This window comes from Lepidochelys olivacea, assembly GCF_965140295.1.
Source record: "Lepidochelys olivacea isolate rLepOli2 genome assembly, chromosome: 8".
Lineage (NCBI taxonomy): Eukaryota > Metazoa > Chordata > Testudines > Cheloniidae > Lepidochelys > Lepidochelys olivacea.
The window spans coordinates 53,768,210-53,787,414 of NC_140418.1; the positions used below are offsets into that span (position 1 = coordinate 53,768,210).

At 49.3% G+C, this 19,205-nt stretch overlaps 1 protein-coding gene across 2 annotated transcripts in view; it reads left to right on the forward strand.

Annotated features, from left to right (window-relative positions):
- Positions 1-19,205, forward strand: part of CACNA1E (calcium voltage-gated channel subunit alpha1 E) — a 257,484-nt gene that overhangs the window by 72,363 nt on the left and 165,916 nt on the right. For both annotated transcript variants that reach the window (XM_084636282.1, XM_084636281.1), the window contains 2 exons: positions 14,812-14,915; positions 17,623-17,775. In XM_084636282.1, coding sequence (XP_084492408.1) covers positions 14,812-14,915; positions 17,623-17,775 — 257 coding nt within the window. The remainder of the gene's footprint in view (positions 1-14,811; positions 14,916-17,622; positions 17,776-19,205) is intronic.

Below are 19,205 nucleotides of genomic sequence, written 5' to 3' on the forward strand. Positions count from 1 at the left end.
GTGCTAGAAGTCCTAGGTCACATGGGGAGCTGAGTAGGAAGCAAAGCCCTCACGTCATGCCAGCAAGGAAGGAATAAAACCAAACTCTGTCCCTGTTCTCTGACTTCCATTTCTCTGTGTTAATACAGACCTCTTCCTGTTGAGTCACAGGCTGCTGAGTGGCTGGTGGAAGCTTGGACCTGCTGCCTGGATGGAGTTCTGGTTAGAAATGTGACCCGAGGGGGAAAGAGGTTAAAGGGTTTATTCGTAATCAGATGCCTGTATTGAGAGACAGTATCTATTGCTAACTATAGGCTAATAGCCAGAGCATAGCCCAGCCAGAGCATCGTAACTAAACTCCCCTCAGGCTTTGGATCGGGAGCTGAATACTGTGATCTGGGCCTGTCTCCTGACTCAGAGCTTACTGAAATCAATGAAGAGCCTCCCATTGAATTCATTAGGCTTTGGCCCAAACTCTGTAAGAGCATCATGGACACTGCAATTTTGGTTCACGTGGGTGCATCTGAATATTCCCTGTGGTGTGATCCATGTGGACTCTATCCCCCAGTCGTTGCTTTGAACTGTGGGTTCAAGCAAGCACCAGAGTGAAACTCAGTTCTCTTAGGTTTCAGAGTAGCAGCCGTGTTAGTCTGTATTCGCAAAAAGAAAAGGAGTACTTGTGGCACCAAGTACTCCTTTTCTTTTTGTGTTTCTCTTAGTTTCACAGTCTGACTTGATGCTGTGTGGTCTAAATCCATGCATCTCTGGGGCAGGGTGTAGGGTGGGGGCGAGGTCAGGGCACTGATTTACAGCCCTAATCTGTGAGGATTGGTTTTCTTGGTTTCTTAAGAGATAATGGATGTCTTTAGGCCGTGGTTTGAGATATCCTTGCTATGCCGCATCTCGGAGAGTTGGCTTTAAAGCTGCCACTGGTGCCAGCTCAAAGGAGGTATAATGAACTCCTTCAGATGCTGGGTGCATCTCTTTGTTGGTGGAGACGTCATGCTGGATGCAGCTGGCCCCCGGGACTGATTGCTGTGGGAGCAGAGGGCCTGTGCCTGGCTGCGCATCTGGAGCTGTCTGGTGACTGTGCTGTTTGTGTTGGGGCTAGGCTCCAGTCTCCCTCGCAATTAGTTTAGGAGTCCACAGGATCATTTGTTTAAATAACATTGCACAAACATCAGCTCATCCAGCCAAATCCTTCATTATTAACTATGTGTTGTGCAGACAAGGCATCTCAGGGCTTAATGGCTTTAGGAACCTAGAAGTGTGCCAAGGAGGGGAGGCCTGGGGGATTTCATACCAATCAGTATCAGACTGGTCCTCTGTTGGATGTGATTCTGGGGTGGTATTGCCCCCCTCGTTGGCATGTACACAGGGTGTTTTTGTGGAACGGGGGAGGGGAGGGGGCGGGCGGGGGGCTGTCTCCTGGGCCCCCGTCATGGTTGTGGGAGGGGATAGTAATAGAGGGACAGGCCTGAGAACAATGGAAGAGATTCAACCCAAGAGACCAGGGTCTGCCCCTGTGAACTGTGACCCCTCCCTGCATTCCCAGGGTCAGATCACCTGCCCGTCACAAGACCCAGCAACGGGGGCAGAGCACTAGGGATCATTCAGTCCTGCTCCCCCTCCCCAGCAGCTGCTGAGTACCAGACTCTAGTGTCCTCCATGAGCTTGTGGGGGCTTGTTGCACAAGAGTCTGCATGGTGTTCTGAGACTTGATTTCCTTCTTTGCCACGCCCCAAACACAGGCTGTTCTCTTTCCTTGTGCTCTGCCCTGATGGGGTCACTGCTAGAGCTGAGAGGGTAGCTCAGTCTCTGTGCCCAGTCAGTCTTCTGCATCTCTGCTGCGGTCTTGTCTACACTGGGGTTTGCCCTGGCTTTAGCCGTCACTGGCCAACAATCAGCGTAACAGCACTGGTGAACCCCTAGGGCAGGGGCGGGCAAACTTTTTGGCCTGAGGGCCACATCGGGTTTCAGAAATTGTATGGAGGGCCAGTTAGGGGAGGCTGTGCCTCCCCGAACAGCCAGGCATGGCCTGGCCCCCGCTCCCTATCCGACCCCCCCCAGTTCTCGCCCTCTGACGGCCCCCCCAGGACCCCTGCCCATACCCCCCCTTCTCTCTGTCCCCTGACCACCCCTGGAACCCCTGCCCCTAACTTCCCCTGCCATCCCATCCAACCCCCCCATCTCCTTCCTGACTACCCCCTCCCCAGGACCCCTGCCCCATCCAACCACCTCTTCTCCCTGACAGCCCCCGGCCCCTAACTGCCCCCCACCGCTGCCTTCCACCGCCCCATCCAACCCCCCCTCTCCTTCCTGACTGCCCCCTCCCCGGGACCCCTGCCCCATCCAACCACCCCTTCTCCCTGTCCCCTGACTACCCCTGGAACCCCTTCTCCGACTGCCCCTCGCTGCCCCATCCAATCCCCTCCTCCTTCCTGACTGCGCCCCAGGACCCCTGCCTCATCCAACCACTCCTTCTCCCTGACCACCCCCGGAAGTCCTGCCCCCATTCAACCCCCCTGTTCCCCACCCTCTGACCGCCCCGACCCCTATCCACATCCCCAGCCACTGACCACCCCCCAAACTCCCCTGCCCTCTATCCAACCCCTCTCCCCCCGCCCCCTTACTGCCCTGCCTGGAGCACCGATGGCTGGCGGTGCTACAGCTGTGCCGCCCGGCGGGAGCCAGCCACGCCACCGCGCAGCACCGAGCACCGGGTCAGGCCGGGCTCTGCAGCTGCGCTGCCCCAGGAGCTCGCAGCCCCGCCGCCCAGAGCATTGCGCCGGCAGCACAGTGACTGAGGCTGCGGGGGAGGGGGAAGAGCAGGGGAGGGGCCGGGGGCTAGCCTCCTGGGCCAGGAGCTCAGGGGCCTGGCAGGAGGGTCCCGTGGGCCGGATGTGGCCTGCGGGCCATAGTTTGCCCATCTCTGCCCTAGGGTGTGTCTACACCGGAAGCACTACAGCAGCACAGCTGTAGGCTATTCTTCCATCACTGAGGTAAATCTACCTCTCTGCAACGCGGTAGCTAGACTCTGTCTGTCGACCTGTGTCTACACTGGCGCATAGCTCAGCTTAACTGCATCTCTCAGGGGAGTGAATTTTTCACATCTGGGTGTGACGTAGCTCGGTGGGCCTAACTTCGTAGCGTAGATCGGCAAAGCTGCTATTTGCACTGTTGGGGACCTTGGGAAAGTGCATAAGTGCAAATCACGGCTTATCCTGACACACTAGGGGTTTGCCATGGCACAGCTTCACCAGGGACTGAAATCGGGGCACCTGCCCCCAGTACAGACACAGCCTGCGAGTGCCAGCCAGAAGGGTGCCAGTCGTGGTGTCTCTGTGATTTGGTCACCAGTGCACTGAGCCAACTAACTCATTGTATGTATGTTAATGAATAGTCATCAGGTGGCAGGAACCATCCTGGGCTTGATATGCACCATCCCTCCAGAAGTCCGTCTGCTATACATGATCTCCTAAATCCTCCTTCGGTGAAATTGGCACTCTCAAAAGTACAGGTCCTGTTATCCGTGACTGAGCCAAAATGACTGCTGCCAAGCCCTGGTTAGAGCTATGATATGCTTGAACTCCTCTGTCTTTAGTTTCCAGGATAGGAAGCACATGTGAAAAGTCCTGCTAGGAGGTGTAAAATTCACAGCCATTTTCACAGCTCACACAGGCTTGTTAATACATGGCTTTTTTAATTCTCTCAGAAAGGGTGAGATCAGCTGACACATCTGAAACATCACAAGCTCCATGAACAGAAACCCAAAACTTTCAGCAGGAGGATACTTAATTTTTACAGATGATCTGGAGTTGTGTGGATCAGAACTTCCCCGCAACTCAGGGGTACTCAGAGCCAGGGTTTTGGTCCTCTCCCGTACAGATGGTCTGTGGAATTCAAAGCCGGATCCACACTCCCCCAAAATTCAGAATTTGGGGTTGATATGTTTCTATTCATTTGTTAAAGAAAAAAAAATTAGCAAGAGAATATTAATGTCTCCCTTCCCAAACAAATTCTTTACTGGAGCCTGTGAGAGCCCTACCTCTGGGATACCTCAGGTAATGACCACCAATTCAGTCTTTACAGTAGTAACCATATTTAGTGCTATGGTTATGCATGTGAGAGAAGTACCCTGTGAAGGGGAAGGGGAGGTGGCAACTGAAACCCATTCACATCTCTCTGAATGATTCAGGTTGGGGTTGGAATTCCTTGCACGTTAGGTGACCCTTGCCAGCATAATGGCTGGTACAGCCATTTCTAGCCAGCAAAACTGACAGCAGTCTCAAGGCTGCTCTAAAATGTGCAGGGAGCTGAATTTCCCCTGGCTGGCTGCAGGACCAGTGGACGTAGCATCACCTTTGCACTACCTCTCCCCCAGCTTGCTAAGCAGAGCTCTAGCACATTTCAGCATCTAGCCTTAGGTGCTGTCACACCGTGGTGCTGCATCCCCACATTGCATGAGCGTAAGTATATTGGATACATTGTAGCTGTGGGCAGTAGGCCTGGCCCACAGGATATGGGATGGATGCTCCCCCAGCCCGGACTGCAGTGCTTCGCTCAGCAGTTTGTGCAGTTTCAAGCCAGCTCTCAAGCAATAAGCCTCTGAAGAGACTGGGTACTTTGCTGTTGTCTGGGGTTAAAGTATCCAGATACAGAATAGCTAAGAGACAGTAAGAGGGTGCAATGCCAATGGGGGTGGCTGTCTCGGGAGCAGGCTGGCAATTCTGTGAGTCAGCCCTGTCAGCAGGTGTGGTTAAGGAGATGCTAAGTGAATCTTGCTGACTCAGTGTTGCAGGTGTGGCTTGTTTATAGGTATAACGGAAGCGAGAGTGGCCTTCTGTCTACAGAGATCTTGGATCTGAGGCAGAGAGGACCTAGAGCGTGAGATGACCATTCCTGAGGTAGGAACCCAAAGAGCAGTAGCCATGCCTGAAGACAAGGCTTTGGCTGCACATCATGTTATGTTTGTTCATAAAGGTGACCAAGGAAAGGTGAGCCTGGACTCTGCATAATGGGCTAGATCTCAGCTGGCGTAAGTTGGTGTAATGCCACTGAAGCTATTGTAATTCATTAATGTATGCCGGCTGAAGATGTGGGCCCATTGTGCGCACTGTGTTTTAGAGCAGCTTGGGAAAGGCGCCTGCTACCAAGATGATCTCTGGACAACCAAAAACATCTAGAGAGTCACTAAACCATGGGGTACAACTTTATTGGCATTTCTGACTGAGAAGCAGTTCAAGAGGAGTTTGATGATGAGACTGTTGGTGTAGAAATTGCATCCTTGGGGAAAAGGAGTAGGAACGTAGACAAATATCAGTAATTTCCAGATGTTCACCTTTTCCCTTCTGTTTAACTATGTGAGTGGGTGAGCAGCTTGTTCACAAACAGTCATTTGAATTCCGAGTGGTTGTTTGCGTTGTCCATGCCTGTACCCTGTCTTAGTCTTTCCTTGTGGAGATTCGCAGAAGTGGGATTTTATTTGCACAGATGTCTGGGGAATGTGAATTCACTCATCATTATTTTCTCTTCCCCTGTTCACGTGTTTCAGTCAGTCCAAGAAGGGATTGGGAGCAATGCCACGTGGCTTAAGTGAACAACCAGGAATAATGTATAATGGAGAGTCCAAGTGAACAGTTTGCAAACATTCCCTAGGCTGAAATTGGTTTGTCTGAAGTACTGGGCAAATATGTAATAATAATGGATCCATTTGTACAAACTGGGATCGATTCACCAGCAGAAAAAAAGGGCTAAATTCATCTGGTAACTTATTTGCAGTGAATAATTTGACCTGCTCTATTAATTGTGAAGGAGCCTCCCTAGCAGAATAAAGTGGCTGAATAACCCTTGAGGGGCCTTTTCATTTCATTATAAATGTTAATTTGCTCATTGCTCAGTTGACAACTCTGGATTGCCCAGTTTTTGAGTTGATTGGTGTCTGCCTCAGCTTGTCCTCTCATTGCTCTTGGACTTCTGATTGCTTCAGAAGAAAGGTCTTTTATCTCCAGCTGGGACACCATTACATGGGTCTCCATAGTTTGAGAAATAATAATCTGAAACGAAAATGGTAGCAAATCTGTGTTCAAATCTAATCAAGGAATATCTTTGTAGGTATCTCTTATCATACATCCCACAACAGGGACTGCAACCTGCCTGGTTTAAACTTACGTGCCTGTACTGAAGCCCTTTGCAGGTAGTTTTCCATCTATCTCAGTAACCCCTCTGCCTAATCCCAGGATAAGGATGAAAGGAATGTTGCTCTTATTCTTAGCTTTGCTGCAGCCGAGCCATTGTAAAGTGCACTGTGTGGCCAATCTTTATCGCCTGGAGAGAGCTCTCCTGGCAACAAAATAAAACCACCACCATCAAGGAGCGGTAGCTTTGTCGCTGCTGAGAGCACAGCTCCTGCCAATGAAGCACTGTCCACACGGGTGCTTTTTGTCACTAAAATGTCTGTTGTTCAGGGGGGCATAATGAGTAATACTGGACACATGAAAGCAAATAAGGTGTGAAACGCTCCCGGATTAGAAATTTGCCCTCACTTGAACAGCTGTTAATGATTATCCAAAGTGCAGGGCCAGTGGGGTATCAGGAATAGGGATGTTTTTGTGTGTATGCAGTTGCACACTTAGACCCTACTTCTGACCTCACAGACTTTGGTGTCAATCCACTGAAGTAGATGCAGTTTGCACCAGAATAGAACTTGTGTGAGTGAGAGGAGAATCAAGCCTCTGGTCAATTTTCTTGTTTCGACAGAACCCAGATTTGTTGATCTTCAGAGTACTTGTGAGGCATTGATTTTTTTCCAGCTTTCCCCAAGCCGGCGGTTTGAATGGGGCATTGAGGGGAAGAGCTTTATTTGCGGTGGGTTGAGAGCTTTGTTGCAATGAAACTTTTTATACACATTTTTGTTCTTAAGTAGAAGGGGCCTAACATTTTAATCCCTCACACTGGGACAGATCAGGAGTAACAGCACTAAAATCATTGGGGCCAGATCCTCAGCTGGGACAAATCAGTGTCGCTCCATTGACTTCTGTAGAGCATTGCTAATTTGCTGTAGGTGAGATCAACCCAATGGAATTACACTGCTGGCGGGTGATCAGAGTCAGGGCCAAAGAATGTACAATCACACAGTTACAGAGTGGAGCTTTCTAATTAAACTGAAATGCTGTAAATAAATAATCACCCAGTTGTGTACACACAATATCAGATTTGCCAAGGTGTGTTTTTTCTGCTTTTGATTGCTCCCTAATCAGTTGCACTTTGCTCATTAGCCTGTACATCCCCTCCTGCCTCTGCCCTCATTTGCATCATGCAAATAGATTCTCTCTGCTCTTTTCTCACCTGAAATCTTTTTTTCCTTTCCTTCAGGAGTTAAAAACTAACCCTTTGCCTGCATGGCCTATAAAACACCTTCACTCTCTTGTCAATATGTGTGATGAAAAGCATGAGATCACTGGGATTCTTATAGACCAATCTAGCAGTTTTTTCAGATAACTTGGACTGTGAGATATAATTTTAGTTTGGGTCTCTGTCTAAAAATAAGGAATAATTATTAGTGCTTCAACCTTAGATAAACTGTGTTTATTATAGCTGTTAGATAGAATTTAAATTGTTCTAAGGACATTGGAATTGCTAGACTGGATCAGACCAATGGCCCATCTACTCCAATATCTCTCTCTAACAATGACCAGCACCAGATGCTTCAGAAGATGGAGCAAGGAACCCCATAATGAAAAGTTAAGCAACAAGATGTCCGTGGGAGACTAGGAAAGAAAAGTTCCTTCCTAACCCCAGGCAGTGAGTGGTTGTTTTATATCCCAAAATACATGGGTTGATAGTCTGTATACAACTTAGTTCTAGCTTGTTTTCTATATTGCCTTAAACAGGTTTCCATGTTTTTCTATACTCAGGTTTGTTCCTTATTTCATTCTGGTGTATTTGGTACAATTGCTTGAGCTCTTTAAATTGTCTTTGTAACATTGCAGCCACTTAGCACAGAGAAAAGGAAATAATAACCCAAAGAGGATCTTTCCCAAATGATTTCAGATTCAGATCTTGCCCCGTGTAATTTGATTTGTGGGAAATGGAGAACAAAATGTCATACAGATGAGATTCTTCTCAGTAAATCAGAATTGTATACACATGCAAATATGGGTCACGCTGTATAATAAAGTTCCAATTAGAAGTAGTTTTAAAAAGCTTAATACATGTCTATTAGATGTTGGGTAAAAATTTTTATAAATGCCTAAGTCTTAGGGCTATATTTATGTGCCTAAAGATGCCGATAGGCGCCCAGTGGGATTGTCAAAAACATCTAATAGGTGCCATTGCAGATAGGAAAATACCTTTGGCTCTGAGGCGCTTATGAAAATTGTACCTTGTTGTAACATACTTGACTAGTGTGTGTGTTAGATGGTGAGACACAGCTCAGTAGATGACATTATGGGAGTTCCTAAACTATGGTTCTAAAAAAACCGAGTGGAGTGTTGTATTCTAGTCTTGATTAGCCATTTATTGAGACATCTGTGAATCATTTCCTAACCCTTTACAAAAGGAATCTTCATATCAAATGCGACCTAAATAGTCTCCGCCCAATGAGTGGAGATGAGCTAGAGGTACAAAGTTCAAGTATGTTTGGACCCAGCTTTTGACTAATTCAATGCCTGTACCTTTCATTCTGAGGGAGGTCCCAAAGCTCCTGCATTCTGCACACGTTTGGCATCTACTTGCTTTTATTTTTGAATAATATTTGTGCCAGAAACAAAGAACCATGAAGTGGAGGATCTAGAAATCCTCCCAGAGAAGAATCCTGCAGCATTTCAAGTACCTTCAATGATTTTTGTTTCTGACCCTCATTTGAGTCTTTGCCACATGTTGCATTCAGTCTTGGGCGTGGCAGATTGAAAGGACCCACTTTGGACTCAGTGCCTCCTTCGTGCTTGGAAAAAAACCCTGGTTAATGGTTGCCACACCCCATCCCTCATCTCCTTTAAGAAATGTCTAAATACCACCTCCTCTGGTGGTAACAACCACATGAATCTCTGTGTCAGTCCTGGTCCATGTTCCTTCTCTGATTTTAGACTGGCAGGGGTCAATTCTTCACCTGGTACTGAACACCTCAATCAAAGTCTCTCTCTGCCTCTGTTTCCTCAGCTGGAAAATAGAGGTAATAACCCTTCTCTGCTTTGAAGGGGTGCTTGGAGGCTTAATTCATTCATTTATGTAAAGTGCTGTGAGATCCTCAAATGGAAGGGGCTACAGACATGCAAAGTAATATTCCTGTTTGAGTGCGCTACTAACAATGAGAGATGGTCTTCAGAAATGGTTCAGAAACTTCTCCAGAGTTTGGGGGTGTTGGGATGGGGATCCATGTGTTTGGGTCAGCCCCATCTCTGGTAATACTGGAGACTAGTACACACTTGCATGCTGGAATGGATGCTGAAGAGCCTGCTCAGCAATTTATCTGAGAGATCCAGTCATTTCTTTACTCTTAAGTGGCACCTGTTGTGAACATCAAAGTGTGTGCAAGGGCAGTTGCATATTCCATTGGCCATTGACTATCTGCTTTTGTGTTCGTAATGCAAGCTCCTGTTTCTGACAGTCAGACCCTAGAAGGAAAAATATCCAGGGTGATCCTTTTGATTGCAAGCAGATTTCAGAGCTGTCTCCTGCTCGGCACATCAGGTGTCTTGCTTAAATAATCTGTTCAAACCTGCTCTGAAATGATCCATGGACCTCACACCCCTGAGTGGGGACAGTGAGTACTTCACATTGCCATAAGATAATCCCCCTCTTAGTCACTAATTGAGAGTGGTGTGTATTGCCCTGACACAGGGTTTCCTCAGAGAAGGCTCATCTAAAGGTCCCCAACGCTTCAAATAAATTGGGGTTAATTTATGGCTTTGCGTCAAAAGTATTCTATATAGGTTCTTATACTGCGCTCATCCCTGTGGTATCTGAGTGTCTTCCGATAGTGCATTAAGCGACATGACTAGCATCTGTCACGGTTGGTTTCTCATCCTCTCCCCAGGTGGAGAAGTAAGTGTGTGCAGTGAAGTGTCTCGTTTGGGAATTTAATTACACCCACATACACACAGCTTGCTATATGTTTCTGTTAGAGAAGGCTGGGAAAAGAAATGAACTTTGGGCTGGGAGCGATGGGGAGGTTTGTTATGGTCCTTTTGTTCTTGGGTGAGTTCAAGTCACAGTCTCAGACTGGCCCCTGACGAAGTTCTGGTTCCTGCACAAACTAGCTTTACCCTTGTGTCAGAAGAAAAGGAGTACTTTGAGCTCATGCTCAGATAAATTGGTTAGTCTCTAAGGTGCCACAAGTCCTCCTTTTCTTTTTGCGAATACAGACTAACACGGCTGCTACTCTGAAACCTTGTGTCAGAGAGTTCCATTATTCCCCAGAATTTAGATGGTCTTTTAGATACCCCAGGACAAAGCCTCTGAGAACCCTGCAGGTAAGACTCAAGGCCTTGAACTTGATTTCATGTTCTATGGGAAGTCAGCACATGTAGCAGAGGACAGGTTTGATGTGCTCACGGTAGCCTGTGTTGCTGACGAGATTCACTGTAGTGTTCCATAGCACTGGAATTTCCTAAGCACTGAAGGCTTCCTGCCCAGGTATATCACATTGCTGTTGTCCAGGCGAGAGTTGGGTGTTGCTGAGGCCGGGTCTTTGTCTACTGGGATGCAGGTTCAGATAGTTTAGGTGTAAAACTGTATCAAACTTGGTTTCAAATTGGGTTTTGCTTGGACATTTAAGGCTCATTTGGACCCCAAACATTGGAGGCATGTGAAGCTGAAGGAAAGGTTCTTTGGCACCCCTGCAACCTAAAGCATGGAGTTGGTACAGCTCTAAAATGCATGTTAAGTTGGCCAGAGTGTAACACTATAATTCCTTTTGCAGGAGAAGTGGGGAGCCTGCTGTGACAGCCTGGGCTCTAGTTACCAGTCAGAAGGAAGGGGAGAAATCTCAGCTTCTCTGCTTGACCCCTCCTAGATACTACAGTGCAACCACAACTTAAGTCTATTGATTTTGACTTTACAGCCAGTTTAACACAGCAGCCATCCTGGGCTTCTAGGCACCCTTGACTTAAATAAGGCCCCATTTGCTGAGGTATTTACACCTGTGCCTAATTGCAGTCAATAGGGCGACTCACTTAAAATAAGGTATGTGCATAGGTGCTTTGCTGAACTGGAGGCTAAAAGCACAGTGGCAAAATGGGCAAAAGCCAGCAGCTCCCATCCCCTTCAAACTGGAAAATAGCCAAGCAGAGATTAAATGAATCCCAAACTGTATCTGACCTCAGCTCTTGTCCTGCGCCTCCTTTCTCAAATCCCCGTGGGGGGAAGGAGGCCACCAGCATGCCAACAGATTGGAGCTGTGGTGGCTCAGGGGAGGCGAGTTCACAGGGTGAGGACCTCTCCAGGACACTCCTTCTCTTTCTGTAGGAGTATTGGATCAGAGGAGAGGTGCAGGTCCCCCAGACCTCTTAGTTCTCTGGGCTTTAAAGCAAGGGCTTGCAGCACAAATGCACCTCCTCCTCTAGAGGAAGAGGTGAGCCCATAACCACCCAACGTGCAACAGCTGACCACATCTCTGCCGGGTCCAGGTCTCTGCATAATGCAGCATGTCACCACTATGACTGTGGGAGGCTGGAAAGCAAGGCCCATTAAACGCACACATGCCATCCTCATCAGCAGCTGCCTGGCTATTTGCCACCTCCCTGGCTTTGTTCCAGCTCCCTTCTCTGTGCAGTCTAGACCGGATGTTTTCCAGTCTCTCTCATTTGTTTGCTATCAAGGTTTTCTGGAAACCATAACATTAGAATCCTCTTTGGGTTTTTTAGAATGGCCTTTGTACGCCTTTGCTGGGGAGCCTCTAGGGAAGGGTGGGAGATGCTTGGGAGGCATTGTGGGAGACCCCAGTGGCAGGAGAGACTCCATGGGTGGGGCATGGTGGGAAAGTCAGATTAGGGGCTGGGCCGGTGGGGCCTGCTGATCGCGGCAAAGGGGGAGCATTGGGCAGAGCGTGGTAGGGTGCTTTGGGAGTGGACTAACGGCCGTGTCGGTTAGGCATGGTGGGGATGGCTGGGGTTACATGGTGAGGAGGGAGTGCTAGTGGAGAAGTCTGGGAATAGCTGTGCAACGTGTTTGGGGGGCAGAAGTTTCCTTGGGCAGGAGATGCAGGGAGGGACAAGTCTAACATGGGGAGACAAAGTTTATTGGTGGCTCCTCCCTCTGTAGCCTGAAGCCAACCCCTTTGCTCTCTCCTTCACTCCCAGTTCCCACCTGCTCCCCACTCTGTCTTCCCTTCATCCCCTCTTGTTACCCACTTTTCTGTTCCTGTCTTCCTCTCCGTTTTGCCCCTTCTGCATTCCTGTACTGTGGCAAGGTCTGATACCTGATCCCTCCCCACTCTTCCTTGGGCTTTCTCTCTCGCTCCACAGCTCTGGTGTCAAGTCCTGCCTTTCGCTACCCCATGTCCTCTCCTCCCATTTCTCTCCAGCAACCCCCTCCTTAAGGCTCCCTGTGTTCCACCAGATCTTCCCTTTTCATGGCTGCCTGGTTTCTCATTCAAATTCCCGCGCTGGGGCATGTTTGGAGGGGAGGAGGAGGACTAGTCATGGCAGCAGAAGTGCACCCACCCCAAGGATGGTCAGGGGAGGCTGTCCCTAGCCTGGGGCCATATGCAGCACGTCTGGCCCCTGATGGAGCAGCTGAAGCTGGGTTCTGGTTGTGGGGGGGCAAGGGGATGCTTTGTTCAGCCACGCATGTGGTCGGAGCCTATGGCTCTTACCATGATCCAGGGTGGGATATTGTGGGATTAGGTGGCCCAGGCATGAGACTGTCGGGTCAGAACACCACAGCTGCAGCTACCTCCCAGATTAAGCAGGACTTAAGTTTGTCTCCCAGTGCTTGTCATTTCACCCCTTTTGAATCCAGCATGATAAACAGAAAGGGGGAAAAATCAGATGCAATAAGCTATTTTGATTATGTTAAATCATTTCTCCTGTCTGTATCCTAGGAAACAGAACTCTGGTTTCTGAAGGGGGTAGGTTTGTACCTACTGTACGTTGGGGCGGCGGCCGGAGGGGGAAGGGAGAGAGAGAGAGAAGATTGCTAATTGCGCTGCACACAAGAGACCTAGCACAGAGCTGCTCTGGCCTGTAATTAGATAAATTAGTGGAACAATGACCCAGTTTTCCTTGGTTTTTGGATTGCTGCAAACAGCTCTGAGGTCGCTCCCTCCTTCTGCCCCGCTCTCCATCTTGTCTCCTCCTTCTAAAACATCCCTGGCAGTCTTGTCAGCTCTGTCTGTTGTGACCCCAGCTCCGCCCCTACCTGCCCTCAGCCAGCAGGAGTCAGGGCTGAGCAGTCCTGTCTTCCAGCACTACTGTTGTGCTTGACCTTGGGGTGGGGTTGCTCAAGGGGGAACCACCACCACCTCCTTTTGCCTATCTGTGAAAGTCTAATCCCAGTGTGGCCCTCCGTCTTGCCTTGTGACCCGAGCGGAGCGTGCCATCTGGGGTCAATGCAGCTGAGGCCGGGTGGGCATATAACCTCCCCGCAGAAGGAACCCATCCCAGTTGTTGCTTCCCCTACCCACCCTGATTGCTGATTGCATTTTAATTCTTAAGTCTCATCTCCATCCTTGTCCTGCCGTTCTGTGGCACTTCCAGGTTCAGGGAGCCTGGTACCTTGAGCCTGCGGAGCATTAATCCTGAGATGTGTAGCTAACCACCCGGGCAAAGACTCTGATCTTCTGAGCATTGTCTCTGCTCCAGACTGATAGTGCCCTGGAGAGAGATTAAATTGATCCCAAGCAGGCAAAGTACAGATCTGAAGAGCACCGTCCTGGCAGTCTAAAAACCCAGAGCATAATTACATAGCATTGCTAATGGTTAGAGCAGCAGGGCATGAATCTTGGGGCCTGGCTCTCCATGGCCATGCACTGTAATCACTTGCTCCTGTGCAAAGCGAATGTCAAACATTACCTGTCTGGTTCGGGGGTGTTTTGCGCACACTTTGCACAGATGTAAATGGTCGCATGAGCTGAGAAGCAGCAGTGAATCAGGCCCATGTTGTGCTCTAGTGTGTGGCTGGTTGGGTCCCACTGCACTCAGAGACTGCGTGTGACTCCTGGCACTGATTGAGGGCCTGATCCTTGCTCCAGCAGCCACCTGGGGCTGGTCTGCCAGTGAAAAAACAAACTTAATTGGGGTCCTATGCAGCATTGTGATGTAGTGCTGGCAGCTGCTGGGTCACCCCTCCTGATTCTTGGTGTAGGGGGTATGGCCAGGGAACTGCTATGTCTGGACGATCTCTTGTCTGTCTTAATGAATTTGGGGGGCTAACTTAAGTCAGCCTTGAGGTTGCTCTGAGTTGTGCCTTGGGACCCAACTGATGCTCAGCAGCTCCAGGATCAGGGAGACATGAAGTTGGTTTAACATCCCCACCCAGGTCCTGAGCTGCTTCTGATGCTGACCGGCCTACTCTGAGGACCTGAGCCAAAGGCTAAGAGTATGACTCCTCATCCTGGCACGATGCAGGGCGGGTTGCACTGCACTCCGGCTGGAAATGCGGATCCTGGCAACAGTGTGTTTGTTTTAATTATTATCTCTATCACTCCATTAACACTGCTAAGTTTAGACCCCAGCAATCGCTGCTGACTCACTGGAGGGTAAGGTGCACCAATTCAGGTTGTCAGGTGCCTTGTCTGTGATGGCCCAGTCACGATGTCTCCCTCTCGCAGGCACGTTCGCGCTGCCAAGTCTCTGTGGCTAATAACTCTGCTTTCTCATTGTCTGGCTGCAGCATCCTCGCCACAGCTGGAACTCACTTTAACACCCATGTGGACCTGCGGACCCTGAGGGCAGTGCGAGTGCTCAGGCCTCTGAAGCTCGTTTCAGGCATTCCCAGTAAGTTCGATCTCCCACTCTTTGGCGGGGCACATGAGTTGTGTATGTCCCTCAGGCTTGGGAAAGCACTCATGCCACGGCTGGAGACAGAGGGTGAAATCCTGGCCTTATGGAAGTCAACAGCAAAACTCCCACGGACTTCAGAGGGACCATGATTTCACCAGTGATGTTTTCCAGCAGGGAGGAGTGCATCCTCTCCTAGATTCCTACAGGAGAGGTGCCATCGGTGATGTGGAAGGGAGAGGGGTAAATTCAGCATGCAAAGATTTGGGGCCCACCCCTGCATCTAGATCAGGGCCATACAGAGGTATTTGGGGGGCTAGGGGTAAATTCTGCAACGAAGCCCCCGCCTTTTCCAAAAAATTGCCACTGAGGGGGATGCTGTGGGGACAAGGGTGCGGGGGAGCGTAGTGGTGGTGTTAGAGCGAGCATCCCTTAGTTCCCATGCCGTGGGGATGGGCCTGGCTCCCCATGCTGTGTGTTGTGATCTGGCGCGCCAGGGTCACAGCACTGCACAGGTTTGGCTCTGCTGCCCCACTGTCATGACGGAGGGGCTGCTGGGCCAAACAAGGGTCACCGGCCCAAACCTGAGTGGCTCAGTGACCCCTCACACCAGGTCACAATGCCACATGGTTTGGTGGCCCTCTCAACCTGGGGGGGGGGCTGGGGAAAATTGCCCCTTTTGCCTCCCCTGTCCCTTCTGCCCCAGGGGGCCCTGATCTAGAACAAGGCTGAATGCTTTCTGGTGGAGCACAACTGGGAATCCCAGGATTCACAAAGGCCAGAGACTCCCATTCCACTAATTCCTCCGGGGCTGTGGTGTATCCATTAGTAATTTCCTTTTTCCCTCCCTTTAAACAAGTAAAGGAATCAGTCTATTGGTGCTCCTGATCTGTCCCTCTCCTGGGCCCTGAATGTACGGCTTGCTGGGTTAATAAATGAGGGGGTGGCAAGGGGCTAGGAGGGGGACTGTAAGTTAATGCCTGAGGCTCCCGCTTCTGAAGAGAGACCTCTGGGAGGTAAGGAATTTGGTCAAAAGCAGAATGTCCTCAATGGGACTGGATGTGACTTGGTTTATGGTCGCAGGGATTTGTCATGGTGGAAGGCATCATATCCCTCTTGCTCACCAGGTGGCCTCTCTCCCCTGCATCATAAGTCAATTTCCATCTGAGAGCTGGTCAGTGGTCTGTGTAGGACGGTCCTGACCCAGATTCTAGTGCACACAGGGCCATATCACAGAATCCAGCCTCATGGCAAGTGGTTCTCTTGTCAACAGCCTCGAGAGAGAGGCTGGGAACTTCGTAGTCACAGAAACTGAACCTCTCATCTCTTCCTCAAAGGTGGTGGCGTAGTTGCAGGGCAATAGTGGGAGAGATTTGCTGTGCTTGCTGTCCTTTGTACCCCTCATCTGTCCCGTCTCAGTCTGGCACTTTTCACCAGGGCAAAATCCTCTCTTTAAAGTGTGAATTTGACAGCAAGCCAGCACTTGTGGTCCCTGCTCAGGAGAGCCCTGAGATGGGAGAACAAGTCAGGAGCGAGGTGCTGTGACAGAGCAGGGTGTGGAGAAAACACACCATTGCATTTGGCCCACATCATGCCTGGCTCCTGGCACTGCTGTCGGCACTCCTCTTGCCCTGTCAAAGTCAGGTGGGGAAAATCCTTAAAAACCTCCCTTTCTGCAAGGTACTTGGCAAAACTCTGTGCTCTGGATGGCTTTCCCCCATTGTTATCCAAAGTGAATGCATGGGTGGGCTGTTCAGAGGGAAGCAATCAAAGGTCACACACAACACGGGAGCCATGCAGGATGTGCACTTACCCGTTGTGCATGCACAAATGCATGCATTTGGATGCACAAACTAGATACCTGCGCATGGACACTGGCAGCTGTACGTGCAGTTGCTTGATTTTTTTTCTTTCACAAACAGCTGCATGCAGGTGTGCTTTTGCAGTGACTACTAGGTGATTCTTCTTCTGTTACGGCGGGACTTTGAAATATGGTCCTACCTGTTTACCTTGCAGTTGCCACTCGGAAGGCAAATCCGAATGAGTAGTGGATGTTTTTATATGGTAGCACCTAGAGGCCCCAACTTAAATCAGGGCTCCATTGTGCTGGGTGCTGCACAACACAAAGTAAGAGACTATCCTTGCCCTGAAGAGCTTTCAGTCTAAATAAACAATACAAACATGGGGTGGGGGGGTTAAACCAAGGCAAAGACAGGTGAACTGACTTGCCTGTGGTCATGCAGCAGGCACTGTCAAGAACAGAACCCATCCTGAATCCATTGTCCTGTCCACTAGGTCATGCTGGTCCTCTAGGGGCAAAATTCTCCTCCCTGAGCCTCACTGCATGTCTCTATCGCCTATTCTATCCTTGCTTCTGGAGCAGAAGTCTGTAAATCTCAGTGGAAATTCCACAGGCGGAATATGCCCAGAAAGAGCTGCAGTGGAGAGAAGAAAGTTCCCAAAAACCCAGAAGTCGATGCTGGGTGCTTATGGGAGTGGCAGATGCCTATTTGGCAAAGGTTTCTTCACGCTGTGCTTTGCCTGGTCCCATCTGGCAGATTACTGATCCTTCCACATCTCTGTAGCTCACCATCCTTTTACCAAGAGCCTCTCCTGTAGGGAAAGGGAGAGATGTTGTCTCTACTGTTAGCTGGGCAAGGTGGTGGGAGGGTCAGTGAGCTATGTCCTCTCTCCTCTTTCCCAGGCTTACAGATCGTGTTGAAGTCCATCATGAAGGCCATGGTGCCCCTTCTTCAGATAGGTCTCCTGCTCTTTTTCGCTATTCTGATGTTCGCCATCATCGGCCTGGAGTTCTACAGTGGGAAACTGCACCGAGCTTGCTACACGAATAATTCAGGTAGGCAGGCTGCCATTCCACTCTGTCTGTTGTGCATGGCAAACCGTTGTGAGCAGCACCCTTCTCAGCTCAGATGAGGTGATTGACTGTGTATGAGCCACTCTGTGGCCTTGCCACGCTGAACCCCAGCTTGTCTGGTTCAGCTGCAGCAAGGCATAAGCCATGCTGCGGCATGGTGGTATTGACACTTCAGACTGTAACACATAACTGTCACCACACGATCACAATGGCTGAGTAAAGACTGAGCTGCTGGTCCCTGGTGCATGGTGGGGAGAAATTCCATTTCCACACAATGCCGGCTGGAATTGGAGTCAGGCCATCTCAGGGGTCACTCCCTTTTCGCACTGCTATGTTCCTGTTGGAGCTCTGGGCTCAGTGATTTCCTCTCTTCTTTTACTGAACGCCACACTCTGTTTTCCTCTCCTTGAGCCTGCTATCAGCCAGGGAGGGTGGCAGTGAGGTAGAGCTGGTTGCAAACATTCATGGTTAGAAAAATGTCAGCAAAAACAGATTTGTCGTGACTATATTTCCCATTTTCTAGCCAGCTCTCCAGTGGGGATGGAGAGATGGGTTGGTTTTGTAATAGATTCCAGCCAAGGATAACCTTACTGTGAGATAATGGGCAGCTTCTTCAGCCGGAGATGGTAAATACAAACAATTATAAGTCACTGCTAGTCTCTTTCCTCAGGGCTTAACAAAGTAAAATCCAGCTAAGAACAAAGCAACTCAATCACCTCCCAACAGCCCTTCCAGGCTCAGCCTTCCTCTTTCTCCATACTGCCCTCAGGCTATCCCTTATACAGTTCCCAAAAGCTGACCTCTGGACTCTCAGTTCTTTGTAGAGAACTACGTTTCCCAGAATGCCAGCTCTTAAAGGGCCCAAGGACCATAACGGGTGCACGTGTGCTCTGAGGCCCAGTGACTGATGTTGTTATGAGTGGTTTCTATCAATCAAAACCATCCCCAATATCTGTTCTTGTCTTCATATCCAATACCAGCTGATCTCATTTAAAGAGAGAGGATTCCCATTCTTGAGACTTAGCATGGGCAACTGTAAGTGTTCCAGAAATCATGAATAAGGACTCAAAAATCATGAGATTGGCATACAAATCATGGGATTTAAAATGATGATGATGGTAATACAATGTGGATTTTACTTGCCTTTGGGTTTTTCACCCTCTTGGGTGCACTTGAGTCACATTTTCAAGATTTTCTTCACAATTATAGGGGCTAGAAACTTGCTTTACAAAACTCTCCTGAGATGCTCAAGTAATCACAGGATTTCAGGATCTGGGGCTTTAAGGAAAACACCAAGCATCATGAGACTCGTCATGAGGATTGATAATACTTCAATACAGAGAAGAAAAGCCACCTCTTTAGATTATTGTGCCCACTGTGTACTAGCTGCTTTCTAGACAGGCAAAAAGGGA